The sequence below is a fragment of the Podarcis muralis genome, chromosome 7 (genome assembly GCF_964188315.1).
Source record: "Podarcis muralis chromosome 7, rPodMur119.hap1.1, whole genome shotgun sequence".
Lineage (NCBI taxonomy): Eukaryota > Metazoa > Chordata > Lepidosauria > Squamata > Lacertidae > Podarcis > Podarcis muralis.
In genome coordinates this window covers 75,984,810-76,001,670 of record NC_135661.1, presented here as the reverse complement: position 1 = coordinate 76,001,670, position 16,861 = coordinate 75,984,810, and the positions used below count along the sequence as shown (strand labels likewise).

At 48.1% G+C, this 16,861-nt stretch overlaps 1 protein-coding gene and 1 pseudogene across 2 annotated transcripts; one reads left to right on the top strand and one right to left on the bottom strand.

Annotated features, from left to right (window-relative positions):
* Nucleotides 1-3,165: 3,165 nt before the first annotated feature.
* Nucleotides 3,166-15,516, top strand: LOC114603484 (chemerin-like receptor 1). Of its 2 annotated transcripts, none has more exons than XM_028742512.2 (2): nt 3,166-3,505; nt 12,496-15,516. In XM_028742512.2, the coding sequence occupies exon 2, from the start codon at nt 12,539-12,541 to the stop codon at nt 13,601-13,603; it is 1,065 nt and encodes a 354-aa protein (XP_028598345.2). In that variant the 5' UTR covers nt 3,166-3,505; nt 12,496-12,538; the 3' UTR covers nt 13,604-15,516. The 2 variants fall into 2 exon arrangements, with proteins under 2 accessions (XP_028598345.2, XP_028598346.2); XM_028742513.2 differs by having other exon boundaries at nt 3,167-3,546.
* Nucleotides 7,660-7,978, bottom strand: LOC144328608 (small nuclear ribonucleoprotein F pseudogene; annotated as a pseudogene).
* Nucleotides 15,517-16,861: the final 1,345 nt, after the last annotated feature.

Here is a 16,861-nt window from a genome sequence, read left to right as displayed (position 1 = left end):
ATTAAGCTTTGTATTGATATGTTGGGTTTTTTTAATGGCAGGTTAATGTAAAAATAGGGTGGAAATTGACACATGCAAAACTGACATGGAAGAGTAATAAGACTGATTATTATCCAACCATCTGTTTGCGTTGGGCCGCAAGTAAAATTCCAAAACCCATATTAGAGCAATACTTCTATTAGGCCAGCCAAAATACAGTCAAAAAGATAGAGTGCAATTTTTGGAGTTCTCCAGGAGAGTTCTGCGTCAGGAGCGAAGGAAAAGATCCAGCTGGCAGGGTAGATTCTGAGCAGCCCCGCCCTCGTGGGCCACCGTGACGTCAGGAGGACCGGCTTCGAAGGAAAGAGTTGGGAGAATATTCCAAGTGTGCTCCCGATTCCTTTCTTTGCAGACCAGCTTGAACTCATGTGGAGCTTTCAAAGGACGATCCCTGCAGTCCATCACAATGGGAGCTGCAGTCAAGTGCTGTTCAACTGATTGGCACTGATTGCGTTTCCCACTTTCTACAGGGTCTGGTTGCACTCAGGGGGTCTTGATTCCAGCAGGGGTTGTATTTAGCACCAATCTACATCTACATCTATATAGTGGTACTTCGGGTTACAGATGCTTCAGGTTACAAACTCTGCTAACCCAGAAATAGTACCTTGGGCTAAGAACTTTGCTTCAGGATGAGAACAGAAATCGTGTGGCGGCAGTGGAAGGCCCCATTAGCTAAAGTGGTACCTCAGGTTAAGAACAGTTTCAGGTGAAGAACGGACCTCCAGAAAGAATTAAGTTCTTAACCTGAGGTACCACTCTATCTATCTATCTATCTATCTATCTATCTATCTATCTATCTATCATCATCTATCTATCTATCTATCTATCTATCTATCTATCTATCTATATCTATCTATCATCTATCTATCTCACTTTGGGCAGGGATTGGTACATTTGAAGGCTCCCTTTGAGATTGGTTGTGGGTAGCGATAGGCAGGCCTATCAATTTTAGTTTCTCACTCTTCCAATTTTAACTTCATTTCTCCACATTTTCCCAAATCTGTTGACATTTTTAAATACATATTTTTAAAAATAAATATTAGTCAGCATTTTGGTGTGCATTTCCCCTAATGGACACATCTTTGCAAAGCAATTTCCCCTAATACAATGCATTTCTTTGGTCATTTTCACCAATATTTGCATTTTTATGCACTCTTTACCCCAGTATATGCGTCTTCTTCTTTTTTTGCACCTGTTTCCTGGCTGGAGAACTGCATTGCAAAATTCGGAGAAGGGCGACCTCTGAAGGATGGTTGGGTTTGGGTTGGCATTTCAGAAAGTGTGAATTAGGTAGCATTGACTTTAAATGCGAACTGAACTTCACCCCTATTCCTAGGTATGGGGCGGGCGAGTGACATTTGGGGCAAATGGCCTTGTGGGCCTAATTCAGACTGTGGGTTGGAGGCTCCCCACTGCTCAACAATGGAGGGAAAATAGAGAGAAGAAACAAGGCTGACGATAACGCCTGAGCCTGTAACTGGTAAGTGCCTTCAAGGCAGAATGTGGGAATGGATATCAGGCATTCTGTTAGGTGATGTGCAGGATCAGTTTGTGCCAGGACCTTCTGGGAGGAAGAAGCATGAGTCATCATCTCTAGAACCCCCCCCCCCCAAGAACTGTCTGTTGCCCTGGTCTACCTCCCTCCTTCGGTGGGACACATACTGAAATATACTTGGAGTCCTGTAGTGATTTCATGCTCTTTATTGCAGCTTGTAAAACAGTGATTGAATTGCCCCCCAAACCTCAGGCTTTTATATACATTATTTACACAATGAGTCCCTTCTGATTGGCTGATTCTGCTTCCCTCCTGGAGCCTGATTGGTCTTTTCCTGCAGGCCAATCAGTTGTTGCATTCTAGGATCCTACCAGCCTAATAGCCTGATTAACTTCCTCCTGGAGCCTGATTGGTGTTTTCCTGCAGGCCGATCAGTTGTTGCATTCTAGGATCCTGCTTGCCTATTGTTCTAGGATCCAAGCTTAGTATATAACACATACCGTATTTTTCCCACCATAGGGCGCACCGGACCATAGGGCGCACCCAGTTTTTTGGGGGGGAAATAAAGGGAAAAAATTATTTCCCCCACAGGCGTGGGGCTGGGGCGGGGGAAGCTCGAGCTTCCCCTGACCCCAGCCCCCAAACAGGCAGCTCTCTGCAAGCCGTGGGAGCCCAGTGCTGGCTCCCGCTGCTTGTGGAGAGGTCCGCGAAGCCTGGACACGCTGATCTCAGCGCGCGCAGGCTTCGGCATGCCAGCAACTCTCCACAGCAGCGGGAGCGCTCCCGCTGCTTGCGGGGAGGTCCGCGAAGCCTGGACGCGCTGATCTCAGCGCGCGCAGGCTTCGGCATGCAGGCAACACTCCGCAAGCAGCGGGAGCGCTCCCGCTGCTTGCGGGGAGGTCCGCGAAGCCTGGACGCGCTGATCTCAGCGCGCGCAGGCTTCGGCATGCCGGCAACTCTCCGCAAGCAGCGGGAGCGCTCCCGCTGCTTGTGGGGAGGTCCGCGAAGCCTGGACGCGCTGATCTCAGCGCACGCAGGCTTCGGCATGCCGGCAACTCTCCGCAAGCAGCGGGAGCCCAGCGCTGGGCTCCCGCTGCTTGCGGAGAGGTGTGCGAAGCCTGGAGAGCGTGAGGGGTTGGTGCGCACCGACCCCTCTCACTCTCCAGGCTTCAGCGAAAGCCTGCATTCGCACCATAGGACGCACACACATTTCCCCTTCATTTTTGGAGGGGAAAAAGTGCGTCCTATGGTGCGAAAAATACGGTACCTTTTTTTAAGTTGAAACTAAGCCATGCCAAACTTTGACACAGAGGAAGTCCTAACATGCACAAGCAAACTCCTTGAGATCAATCCAGTACATATGAAAATCCATTCAATAACCCTAACACTGCTTTTATTTTTTTTACTTTTGAAATTTACTCTGTTTTTGCAAGCTGAAGTTGAGAACGGAGCTCTCCCAACCAAACAAGTCTGAGTTTTACTCTGGGACCTCTGCCTGAAAGGTGATCGTTTGGGAAGGGATCTTTATGTTAGGTATGGGCTATGACCTCTAGCTCACCTCACCCTCTGGAAGCAATTAACTGGGCTGGATGATTGATATAATACTAGCTCCTGTTCTGGAGTGCCAAGACTTTGCCAATACCGGCGTGGTATGTTTGAGGTGGGCTGTGAGGAACGTCAGTGCTGCGCCGAGCCGTTGTTTAGCCCAGGGGTTAAAGGGTTAAGCCTGCCCCTGCTGCGATCCCAGTGCCAGCTCTCTGCAGGCTGCCAAAGTAATGTGATTGAGCAATGGTTTGCGGGTAATGGACGATCCCTCAAGCCACACGTCCGGACTCTCCATCTCCCTAGGAATGCACACACCCAACCTGTGAGTCTCTCTAGCCTGCAAGGGACCAGCGGCTCTCAGAGGGCTCAGAGACAGACAGAAGGTCCCTGAAGAGCCCCAGAACCAGAGGTACAGAGGCCAGGAAGGTGAGAAAAGCAGAAAGATTTAGGGAGATAAGGGCTCAAAGGTAAGGCTGATATAATTTCCCTTCGGTAGCATCGTTGGTGGGGTGGTATGTAGGGTTTGAACACCCATTCAGGAAGTTTATAGATTGTTATTGCACCTCCTTTGTTTGTTTGTTTGTTCCTTCCTTCTCATTTCATCATGCAGTGGTGGGTGTTGTGCACTGGAGAATGGTAGGGCCGGAAACAGAAGCCTAACAGTAGGTGGAGCCAGAGCTAATGGCTGGTGGAGCCAATTAATTCTACTTTTCATCTCCATCCTCTTCCATGCTGAGGTGCAAAATACTGGACAACACTGAGGCTAAGGGGGAGGAAGCTGGCTGGCAATGCCACCCCCTGGATTGGGTGTAGATAAGAAGGCAGGGACACGGGTGGCGCCATGGTCTAAACCACAGAGCCTAGGGCTTGCCGATCAGAAGGTCGGCGGTTCGAATCCCCGTAACGGGATGAGCTCCTGTTGCTCAGTCCCTGCTCCTGCCAACTTAGCAGTTTAAAAGCATGTCCAAGTGCAAGTAGACAAATAGGTACCGCTCCGGCGGGAAGGTAAATGGCATTTCCGTGTGCTGCTCTGGTTCGCCAGAAGCAGCTTAGTCATGCTGGCCACATGACTCGCAAGTTGTACGCCGGCACCCTTGGCCAATAAAGTGAGATGAGCGCTGCAACCCCAGAGTCGTCCGCGACTGGACCTAATGGTCAGGGGTCCCTTTACCTTTACCTAAGAAGGCAGGAAAGTGGGATCTGACTTGAGAGCAGTCTGTGGGGCACTGAAAGTTGGCAGCACATAGCTCCCTCCCTTATTACCTTCACAACAACCCTGCGAGGGAGATTTGGCTGAAAGTGCAAGTTGACCAAGTCAGGGTCCCCCAGTGAGATTCATGCAATCCTAGACCCAGGTCTTCCTGGCCATAGCCTGAGATTCTAGTGCAGGAGTGGGGAAGCTGTGACCCAGTGTGAGAGCCAGTGTGGTGTAGTGGTTAAGAGCGGTAGTCTCGTAATCTGGGGAACCGGGTTCGCGTCTCCGCTCCTCCACATGCAGCTGCTGGGTGACCTTGGGCTAGTCACACTTCTCTGAAGTCTCTCAGCCCCACTCACCTCACAGAGTGTTTGTTGTGGGGGAGGAAGGGAAAGGAGAATGTTATCCGCTTTGAGACTCCTTAAAGGGAGTGTAAGGCAGGATATCAAATCCAAACTCTTCTTCTTCTTCTTTCATGTGTTATTGGACTCCAATCAGTTGCAGCCAGTGTGGTCAGGGATGTTGGGGGATGCAGTCCAAAAAGGTCTGGGTGGTGGTGGCATAGCTTCCCCATCTCTGCTCTAGGGGCTGGCACAATTGCATTTCCCAAGCTCCACCTGTAATAAGTCGGAAGTCTATTATTGATGCTGTTTGCCTGTCATTTTTCTGAATGCAAAATAAATGTAGGTTTGCTTTGTGGAAGCAGAATGCATTTTTTTTAAAAAATCTGCCCTAAAATTTTTTAACAAACAAAACTGTGGGGGGAAATTAAAGCATAACATACGCAGTTAGCGTTATTGACATGCCTCCCAGTTTTGAGTGCCGTAATGTGGCACAATCACCATAATCGAATTGTGATTGCCAAACCGCTTTTCACGTCCCCCTCATTTTGCCCTGTGAAGCTAGTATTGGCTCCTCGTTCCCAGTTTCTTATTCACCCCAGTGCTGCATGAGAGTCTTGAAGTCCCAGAGTCCCTTATTCAAGCTGCTCAGGCTTGGGGTGCTGCAAATCTCTATGTGGGCTGCCCTTGAAGATTACTTGGAAACTTCAAGTGGCCCCAAATGCAGTGACTAGCTGCTGTTTCAAAACAGGTGCCTTGGTTGCCAGTTTGCTTCTGGGCCCAATTTAAGGTGCTCACATTCCACTGACCTCAGGAGTTCGATGGATGATGGCTCATGATGGGGCATTCTTTGCAGCAGCCCCTCTGAACATTCAGCCCCTTTCCACCCCCCTTTTAATGTTGTTTTTTGTTTTGGTTTGCCAAGAGTGTAAAGCTGAATGTATGCAAGTAAAATGTTCATCAGTTATGAGTTACCTGTATTTAAGAATTGTTCCAATCCATTCCGGACCTGACGCGGGTGGTGCTGTGGGTTAAACCACAGAGCCTAGGACTTGCCAATCAGAAGGTCGGCGGTTCGAATCCCCACGACAGAGTGAGCTCCCGTTGCTGGGTCCCTGCTCCTGCCAACCTAGCAGTTCAAAAGCACGTCAAAGTGCAAGTAGATAAATAGGTACCACTCTGGCGGGAAGGTAAACGGCATTTCCGTGCACTGCTCTGGTTCGCCAGAAGGGGCTTAGTCATGCTGGCCACATGACCCGGAAGCTGTACGCCGGCTCCCTTGGCCAATAAAGTGAGATGAGTGCCGCAACCCCAGAGTCGGTTATGACTGGACCTAATGGTCAGGGGTCCCTTTACCTTTATTCCAGACCTGTAGGGTGAAAGGTGATAATCATTTGAAATCATCGTCCTTATCTTGCTCAGGCTACTCGTATACCTCTGGGTCAAATAAGGGACTGAGAAGGAGGATTCAATTGGTAGCAGGGCAAGTCAACCCACCTTAGGTTTTGTGGTGCATGCCCCCTTTGTAACTCTTCTTAGAAGGCAAACGGATGTGGGGTTTGGTTGAAATTGGAAGAAGTTGGCATTGCAGATTTCATTAAGCCCCCTCCCTCCCTTCTCCCCCTCCACAAAAAACAAGAACAGGCCCATCCATTCCATAGGGTCTCCTCTGCTTAGAACTCAGTTGGGGACTACCCAGTGCCATATATTTGAACCAGACTTGGCCTGGTTTCAACAGAGGACTGTCATTTGTAATGTAGGATATTCGATCATCCTAACTCTGTCTGCCTCTGCTATAATTCTGTTCATTTCTGTAGGGCAGGGCAGGGCAAACCACACCTGCTGGCTTCTTTCTTTTTCTTGGTGGTGCAACCCTGTAGCTATGGGCATTCTTCCAGGGACATAGATGGATAACAGCAGGGGTTGCCAGTACCCTCCAAAGATTCTGGGCAGCGACTCCCATCAGCCCCAACCTGCCCAGCCAATGATCAGGGATGATGGAAGTCCGTGACATCTGCCCTACCCAACCCCAGCATATGGGATAGCTCAGTTGGTATAGCATGAGACTCTTAATCTCAGGGTTATGGGTTTGAGCCCCATGTTGGGCAAAATATTTCTGCATTGCAGGGGTTGGACTAGATGTCCCTTGTGGTCCCTTCCAACTCTGCAGTTCTTTGATTCTACAGTGGGCACCATGTTCACAACCCTTACATGATCATCTTTTCCCTCTTTTCCCTCTCCTCTTTCTCTGACCCACCAGTTCTTCAAACCTCCCAACACCTAGAACTAGGGCATCTTTTTGTGTTATTATTATTCTATTCCTCAGTTGTTGATTTTGTCTTTAAGCCACTTTGGGCAGGCATTTGCCCAGAAAGGCATCCTAAAAATATTTTAAATAAACATATGAATAAAATAAATTTGGAGAGAAGCTCGTAAAATGATCACTTGGACTATGCAATCCCAACCACGGCAGATGCAGTGCAGTTTTGGACTTGGCCAAAGGAAAGTTTCTAATTGCATGGCATCTGGTGCGCTAACAGACCCAAAAAAGAAAGAAAGAAAAAGAAATGTGAAGTCCTGCAAGACATGTGCAAAACAAATCCTTTTGCTGTGGCTAAAGATGATATTTTGGGGGCTGTGGCTCTGAACCGAGTGTTCCTCTGCTGTTTTTGTCCTTTTTTTCCAGAGGAAAATCTATGCACATTGAAGTTTTCAGCAAGCCCCGTTGAAACTAGGGGTGGAGGAGAAATTTGATTCAGTTGAAATGTAAAGGTGTACCCACCAAATTAGCACTTTCTGAAACAGTAAGCAAACTGAAACACAGCCATCCTTTGAAATGTATACTCTTTTCTTTTCTTTTCTTTTCTTTTCTGTCAGAAATAGTATGTTTATTTTTCTTCCATAGTGGTAATTTTTCTTCAGTGACAATGTTTATTTTTTGGCCATAAAAAATGTTACTTGACAAAACCTTTGAAAAGCAAACCAACAAAACCGGACAACTAAATTTCTTATTACAGTTAAAAAACAACAACTTCCCCCCAAAATCGTTATTCTCTCATTTCTCCTTCCCCTTCTTCTTCTTCTTCTTCTTCTTCTTCTTCTTCTTCTTCTTCTTCTTCTTCTTCTTCTTCTTCTTCTTCACCCCTTATTTAAAGGACATTATCGCACCTTATCAGAACTCCACCAAGGTGCCCAGATAATGCACCATCAATATATTCTTCTGTATTTGCAAGCTGCATGTTCATGTAGCCATTGACGGAGGTGAGGTAGCCTTTGTATTCCACCCCCCACTTCAGCTTCACCATCACTGACTTCTCAGTCAGCCCGTTTAAGGAAGGGCTTTGGATTGAGAGCCAGACTCATAGCAACCAGACCAACCTAAAGGTGGCCGCGGCAACAAAAAAGTTACATGTGCCTGCCAAAGCTCTAAAAAGAAAAGGCACGTAAGTGACTAAATGTGTACTTTTCTGAATTTTGCAGTGCAGTTATTCAGCCAAGTAATGTGTGCAAATATGCATATATTGGGATAAAGTGTACTGCATTATATTGGGGGGATGGGGGTGGAAATTGCTTTGCAAAAATTTGTGCATTAGTCAAAATTGCATACAAATGTGTGTATTAGGAGAAATTCGCGTTAAATGTTGGCAAATTTTCTTGAGGGTTCCCCTTTGCCTTGAAAATGTTAATTCGTGAAATGTGGAGAACAGAATTTTGGAAACAACAAAAAACCTGAAATGGATCAATTTGCCCAACCTTAGCTGAAATAAATGAATGGGACACAGCTCCTGCACCTTTAAGAGTTGTGCTTACAGAGGTACACTTGCTGAAGCTTCCCCCATCGACACAAGTATTAAAGGAACAGGAGCCCGGTCCTGTTTTGCCACTTTGATTGGGGCTGATGGGGGCTTTAAGTCCCACATTACCCCATCCAGCAGGGGTTAGCAAACTTTTTCAGCAGGGGGGCAGTCCACTGTCCCTCAGACCTTGTGGGGGGCCGGACTATATTTTGAGGGGGGGGGAAATGAACGAATTCCTATGCCCCACAAATAACCCAGAGATGCAGTTTAAATAAAAGGGCACATTCTACCCATGTAAAAACATGCTGATTCCCAGACTGTCTGCAGGCTGGATTTAGAAGGCGATTGGGCCAGATCTGGCCCCTGGGCCTTAGTTTGCCTACCTATGGGTTAGAGCAGGGGTGTCAAACTCAAATTCATTGGGGGCCGCATCAGCAGTTTGGTCACCCTCAAAGGGCCGGTTGTATCTGTAGGACTATGTGTCCACTCTATGATAATAAAGAGTGGACACATAGTCCTACATTCACTGCATTCAATTATTACTGTTTTTTGTAATAATGTAGACGGTCCAGAAGGATGCTATGGTCGATTGTATCAAAGGCCACTGAGAGATCCAGCAGAACTAGGAAACAAAGTTGTTACAAATAATGAGCCCTAATGAGACGATTGCTGCAATCCTATGTGCATTTACTTGAAACTCCTGTCGAAGAAAGTGAGGCTGGCTTCTGAGTAAACATTCGGCATGGGGCTGTAAATAAAATGTGTGTGGGGGGGGGGAGAGAGAGAGAGAGAGAGCGCTCTGACAGGAAAGCATCAACATGCCTTGTGCACTCTCATTTTCCTTGGCTAATTCCCCTGCCCCCCCCCCATCTCGGGGTGCCATTGCATAGCGCAAAAGGCGAAAGAGCGCGAGCACGCTGCCTGCAACTGGATCCCCGGCTTCTTCCTTTCCTTCCCCGAGGCGGGAGGGAGAGATCAAGGCGGAGCTGCTGGCAGGGCGGAGAGCGAGCCGCCCAATTGTGTGACCGAGTGATGGAAGGGCTGCAAGGAGTCGTGTCCGATCTCCTCCCAGGAATGTGCCAGCGGGACTGACATGTGCCGGAAGGCAGGGAGAACCGCCCAGAGCCGCTGCGCGGGCGCGGAGTCCAACTTGTGGAGCTGAGATAGAGAGCCGGGCGCCAGATCGCCTTCCTCGCTTGGCTTGCCGCGAAATTGCAAGAGGAGGAGGAGGAGGTGGGGGGCGGGGAGCGGAGGGGGTGCCAGGGAACACAGCCCCCTCCCATCACGGCCATCATCACCACCATCCCCACTTTACATTTATTTTAAGGGTGTTTGGAGTGTGTGCGCGCGCCTCTCTCTCTCTCCCACTCACCCCCCCCCCCACAGCCACCCCATATTCCCAAAGAACAACTTGATCACGGGCTTCGTCGGTCCTGGAAAGGCTGGCTGTGCAAAGATGGAGAGGGAGGCGAAATGAAGAGGAAGGGAAGCCCGGGGCTGGTGAAATCCAGCGCGGAGGAGAAGAGGACGCCTCCCGCAGGGCGAGTTTGCACGCCGGAATCCAGCATCCCCGGAGAAGATCCAAGGCTGGAATAAAAAAGTTTCTCCGAGGAGAAAAACTCCCCCTCCGCGGCGCGGAGAGACCTGACCTTCCGCTTGCTCTTTTTGAGCAGTGAGCAGGAGAGAGAAGCCAGCTGCCCTCCTCGCTTCGGCCCCCGAAGACGAAGGCGCAAGTTGAGAGACGCGGGGACATTTGAAGCAGCAGCCACGTCCTTAAGAGCGACGGGGGGAGGCGAGTAGGGAGCCGCACCATGTAAACTTTCTTGGGTCAAAAAAAAAAGAAGCGAAAATAAAAGGTGAAGGCTGCCGGCCGCGGGAGGCTACACGGGCCACATGAGGAGGTCTGGCGGGCCGGATTTGGCCCGCGGGCCTTGTGTTTGACACCTGTGGGTTAGAGGAAGAGTTCAGTCAGAAAGCATAGCTTTAGGTGAAAGGAGTGTATCCAATTACAAACGAGCCTTGCTTTCAATCTCATTTCAGTCCCAAGGACTTGTAAGGTTAGGACTCTGGAGAAAAGAATTGCCAGCACCTTTACAAAATTACAGCTCCCTATGGATCTTTCTTTTGAAAGTGAAACTGGTTCCGGCACGATACCCAGCTTTGTTGGAAAGTGCAAGGCAGATGCTAGGAAGGTGCACAGCACTCGCAGGTTGCAGAAGTTGGAGAGAAACTTGCTGCTAGTTTAAATCTCTACTTCCACTTAGTGGCTAAACGGTGTATAGCTGCTTGTGGCATTTTTCATCTTCCTTCTCTGGGATCTGCGCCGAATCCTCTAGCTTTTGAATAAATCCCAAACACCGGGAAGAGCAGATAGAAAAAAGCAGTTCTGAAAATGGTAAGTGTGTTAGGAACCTGTAGCTTTTCTTTGCAGGGCCAAAAACATATTTTTGGCGAGCTTTTAAAAAAATGGAAAATGGCATCTGTGGAAAGAGTTTAAAAGCACCCCCCCCACCCGATGCAGAATTTCCATTTTGAGTTTGTAGCCCCTGGGGAAGAGCAAGTGTCCAGGGCATAGCTGTCAACTTACAGATTTGAAAATAAGGGACCAGCAGCCAAAATAAGGGATTTTCTGGGCACAGGTATGTTCAACTTCTGAGCCCCTCCGAGCCAAAGGCAGGAAGCCCAGCCAGCAGCCAAATGAAGCCTCATCAATAAGGACAGCAGCGGGACATGGTCCTGGGATAAGGGACTGTCCCACCAAATAAGGGACGATTGAAAGCTCTGGTCCAGGGTCAGGATTCTTGGGTACCCAACAAGGCTTATACTCGAGGAAGTGGGTTGCTGCCAACTCCTGGAGCCCCTAGGACTTACTCTGCCTTGCTGTGGAGACATGTTGACTGTGCCCCTCTTAGCATGAAGCTGTGATAGAAGGGGAAACAGCCTCCCTGGGCAGACCTGTCCTTTTAGGTTACTCAGTCTCTCGTTTTTCCAAACTTAAATTCAGTTCACCATTCTTCTGCAGCAATTTCTGGATTTTTAAAAAGAATCCTCATGAAAATTCAACAGCGTTTTCGTGCGGATTTGTCCTAAACTCACACATTTTGACTAATATGCATGTTTTTGCAAGCAATTTCCCCAACTGTAATACATTTTTGAATGTAATACGAAGCCCGTCATCACTGACAAGTGACCATGGTGATTGTGGCTGAATGAGAGTTGTCATCCAACAATATCTGGAGGGCACGCTGCTGGTGTATCATATTGAGAACCACAAATTAGGTAAAATTGAACGCCTCTCTTCCTTCTTAGCTCCCACTTGCTTTGCCTAAAAGGAGATGTGAAATAAATGGGCAGTAGTAATGAAATGGGCAGGTCCAGGGAGGGGTGCCACTTACATCATCTGTCCTTCCACTGAGGCTGCCTTTTGTAAAAACAGAAAGAAGCAGACAAAAACCCATTGAGGACCAATTGCACATGTCTGTCGTATATAGTTTCTGTCCTTATTTTCAATCCCTGTTCAGAACTTAGATAATAAAGCAGAGTGCATATCCTACAGGATTCTGGGCAAATGTGGACATGGTCTAATGCTTGATTGAAAAATTGGCTTCTTGAGGATGCCAGTAGGCTTTTTAAAAGCAACCCCCAAGTTGCCAGTCCTCAGGGCTGCTGAAAAAGTCTAGAAATATGACGGCAGTCCATAGCAGTGGCTCAGAAAATGGTGTTGTGGGTAAAACAAATATGCCAACACGAGTCATCAATGACTTAACAGGGTGGGGTGAAAGGATTTTCCTTGTGCGAGTCTCTGGAAGTAATTCTCGATCATTATAAACAACCCAGTCAGCAGCTAGCATTTACAAGCCTGAGTAAATCATTTCAGGTCAAGAGTGTGGAATCTGTGTCTTGCATGGTGGGTGGGGCTGATGGGCATCCATGTCCAACTGGACCTGGAGGGCCACAGATTCTCCAGCCTTGTTTTAATCCCTTATGCCCTGGCCATTTTTTTTCTTAACCCAACTCATTCAACAAACAGTATGTGTATAATGTTACTCCATGCCTTTCAAACCATAGTTACTTTTCCCACAGGTCACCCTTCACCCCAATTTCGCTCAAGTTCTCTTTCTCCAAAATGGCCGACAATGCCACCTCACAAGAAAGCCTTTATGGAGACTATGAGGACTATCCTGACTTTGACGACAACAGCGGCCTCCGCGACTCCATGCATCTGCTCTCCATGGTGCTCTACAGCGTGGCCTTCCTGCTGGGGGTGATAGGGAACGGCCTGGTTATCTTCGTCACTGGCTTCCGCATGAAGAGGACTGTCAACACTGTCTGGTTCCTCAACTTGGCCTTGGCCGACTTTGTCTTCACTTTCTTCCTCCCGCTGAGTGTGGCCTACATGGCCCTCGGCTTCCATTGGCCCTTTGGGAAGGCTCTGTGCAAGCTCAACACCACCGTGGCCTTCCTCAACATGTTTGCCAGCGTCTTCCTACTCACTGTCATCAGCATGGACCGCTGCGTCTCTGTGGCTTGTCCCGTCTGGGCCCAGAACTACCGCACGCCCCGGCTGGCTTCTATGGTGGCGTTGGGCATCTGGTTAGCAGCCATGGCTCTCAGCTCCCCATACTTTTTCTTCCGGGACACCGGGAGCTCTTCCGGCGAGGAGAATACCACCCACTGCTACAACAACTTTGCCTTGTCGGATGACCTGGACTCGGAGGAGGTTGCCAAGCTGGGAGAGGATCGTCACCGAGCCATGGTGATGACCCGCTTCGTGGTTGGGTTCCTGGTGCCGTTCACCATCATCTTGTTCTGTTACGGCATCATCACAGCCAGGCTGAAGGGCAGCCGCCTCACACGCTCAGGCAGACCCTTCAAGATCATGGTGGCAGTTGTCTTGGCCTTCTTCATTTGCTGGTTCCCCTATCACGTCTTCTCCTTCCTGGAGATGTCAGTCACCACAGTAACGCCCTGGCTGCAGACCATTCTGGTGGTGGGGGTACCTTTGGCCTCAGGTCTGGCCTACGTCAACAGCTGCCTGAACCCTTTCCTGTATGTCTTCGTAGGGCATGACTTCAGGGAGAAGCTGAGGACGTCGGTCCTTGCAGCGTTTGAGAATGCTTTCAGCGAGACCTCAGCGCAGGTGTTAACCAAGAGCAAATCCAGTTTGGAGATAGAGTGTCACCTTGTCTAGAGCAGAAGGGGGAAACTGTAGGTCAGGGTTTCCCAAACTTGTGTCTCCAGCTGTTGTTGGACTACAGTTCCCATGATCCCTAACCACTGGTCCAGCTAGCTAGGGATGATGGGAGTTGTAGTCCAACAGCAGCTGGAGACACAAGTTTGTGAAACCCTGCTTTAGTCTTTTCTCCGCCCTGATCCCTGAGTCTTCCCTCCCCATCCCGCATTCAAAGCCAAGTACAAAACAGTGGTTTTGGGATGGCGGGTTGGGAATAACCTGAAGCAAAATGGTGGCTCGGCACTTGGAGGCAACCAAGGTCTATGCTGTTTTGTAAGCTGTACGCTGGGATGGCCTGCATATCAAAGTACAAATCTTACCTTTAAGATATGTGAAGCTAATATTATTTACTCTAGAACTATCCTGCAGAGTGTAGTATTGCAGAAACACAGAATTTAGGCAGCTGGTAAAAGGGACAGTCTTAATTATCTAGTTACAGTTGGAGATTTCTTGTGCTTGTTTGCTGGCTCTATGGAAACCCCAGAGCAGCCTTTCTCAACCTGTGGGTCCCTAGATATTGTTGAACTACAAGTCCCAACACCCCTAGCTAGCAAGGCCAGAGCTCGGGGATGATGGGAGTTGTAGTCCAACAACATCTGGGGACCCACAGGTTGAGAACCCCTGCCCCAGAGGGACAAACCAAGACCCCACCCATCTGCATTATACCTTTAAGGCAGTACCATGCCACTTTAAACAGTCAAAGAATCATGGCTTCCCCCAAAGAATCCTGGGAACTGTAGTTTGTTAAGGGTGCTGAGAGTTGGCAGTTCACCCCTATTCCCCCTAGAGAGCTACAATTCCCAGAGTGGTTTAACAACCAAAACCCCTTCACAGGGACCTCTGGGAATTGTAACTCAGTGAGGGGAGTAAGGGGTCTCCTAAAACTCTCAGCACCCTGAAAGACTACACTTCCCAGGATTCTTTGGGGGAAGCCATGACTGTTTAAAGTGGCATGATCCTGCTTTAAAGCTATGGTGCATTTGGATCCCAAGTTTGTACATTTTGAAGGCTTATTTTCTACTGTTCTATGTATTGTACGTTTCTGTTTCGGTACTGGTAACTTTATGAGTATTAATGCATAGAATGTGTGTAACACACACACACACACACACACACACACACACACATAATTATCCATAGTAGTTAGAATATGTGAGAAGTGTTTGTGTTTTTTACTGAAACTCCCAACCTCATTGAAATCAAGGAGCGAGATGACGATCAGAAAAAAAATCCATGCAAATAAGATTGTCCGAAATTTTATCCAGGCCAGACCCTGCCATCTTCATCAGAGGCCTTCTCTGTAGGCCCCACCTGAGGAAGGTGCAGAAGGTGAATGAAAATAGGTCTTTTCAGTGGTGGCTCCACTGTCTGTTGAATGCTCTCCCCCAAGGAGACACACCTGGCACCTTTTTATTCACTCAGGCCCTTGGTAATCGCATTAGCTTCTTATGTTGCTGCTCACCTTTTAGCGAAGTGGATAAGACTTGCACTTACTAATATGTTATTGGATCAGTATATTTTGTATTCAATGTTCTGGTTTTGAATTGCTTTTATTTGTTGCATTTCATATTGTCGCTTTGAGACTTTCAAGTCACTTTGGGACTTTTCCTTCTGTATAAAGCAGCAGAAGACTGCAATAAACGACGACAGTATCAACCTCTTATCCCTCTTTGACACACCTGACTGTAACATGGTTACCTGTGAATATAAGTGGAGCAGCCATGGCAGCAGAAGCTTAAGCAAAGGTGCCTCAAAGAAGCGAAAGGACTCAGTTTCCCGGTGCTTCAAATCAGACAAGGGGTCAGTGAGCCCAAACAATAACTTGGTACCAGGTCTAGAGATTAATAATAAACATCTTTATTACCATCTAACACATTCTCAGTTATACTACCTTTCTTTCACTATCCCAGAGAGGCACTTAAAGCTGAGGCTTTGCAAAAAACCCTTAACTGTGGAGTAGCAGAAAGCAATCTTACTCCATCTTCCATGTGGTGGCCCTCCTAACTGCCATCTTCAACTATCTCAAGGGCTGTCCCATGGCCCTTCCTGTTAGCTTCTGTTTTATTTCTTGCTGTTCTAACAAAAGGCAATAATTCAAAGCATCATTCTCCTGCTCTGGAAGGTAGAACTCAAAGAGATGGATTCAAATTACAGTGGTGCATCGCAAGACGAAAATAATTCGTTCCGTGAGTCTCTTCGTCTAGCGGTTTTTTCGTCTTGCGAAGCAACCCTATTAGCAGCTTAGCGGATTAGCGCTACTAGCGGTTTAGCGGTTTAGCGGCTATTAAAGGCTTAGCGGCTTAGCGGCTAAAAGGCTATTAGCGGCTTAGCGGCTTAGAAAAAGGGGGGGAAAGCGAAAAAAATCGCAAGACTCGCAAGACGTTTTCGTCCTGCGAAGCAAGCCCATAGGGAAATTTGTCTTGCGAAGCAACTCAAAAACGGAAAACCCTTTCGTCTAGCGGGTTTTTCATCTTGCGAGGCATTCGTCTTGCGGGGCACCACTGTACAGTCATACCTCATGTTAGGTCCACTTCATGTTACATTCTTTCAGGTTATGTCCCACGGCAACCCGGAAGTACCGGAAAGGGTTACTTCTGGGTTTCGCCGCTCACGCATGCGCACAAAATGACGTCATGCGCATGCGCAGAAGCGACGAATCACAACCCGCACATGCGCAGACATGCCGCTGCGGGTTGTATTCTTTGTTGCGAACGGGCCTCCGGAATGGATCCCGTTCGCAACCAGAGATACCACTGTACAAGAAAGGAAATTCCGACTAAACATTAGGAAGAACTTTCTGATGGTAAGAGCTATTGGACAGTGGGAAGGACTCCCTTGGAAGGTGGCGGACTCTCATTCTTTAGGGGTTTTAAAGCAGAGGTTGGATGGCCGTCTGTCATGGATTCTTTAGCTGTGATTCCTGCATTGCAAGGGGTTTGGACTAGATAACCCTTGGAGTCTCTTACAACTGCACAGTTCTGTGACTGTACCTTTAAAGCATATTCAAAACACAGCCTTCCCTGCACAGACTTCTGGGCACTGTAGTTTACTCCCCACTGAGTTACCATTCCCAGCAACTCTTACTAACTACAGTGCCCAGAATTCTTTGAGGAGAGAGAATGTTCTCTGAATGTGCTTTAATTATATATTGTATACACAGCTGTAATCTGCAAAGCCGTTAAAAGCTGACTAACAGTTCTCTAAACTGTCGGTGGC

What these genes read in the sequence shown, in the direction of transcription:
- LOC114603484 (XM_028742512.2), top strand. Translation starts at nt 12,539, where the DNA reads ATGGCCGACAATGCCACCTCACAAGAAAGCCTTTATGGAGACTATGAG.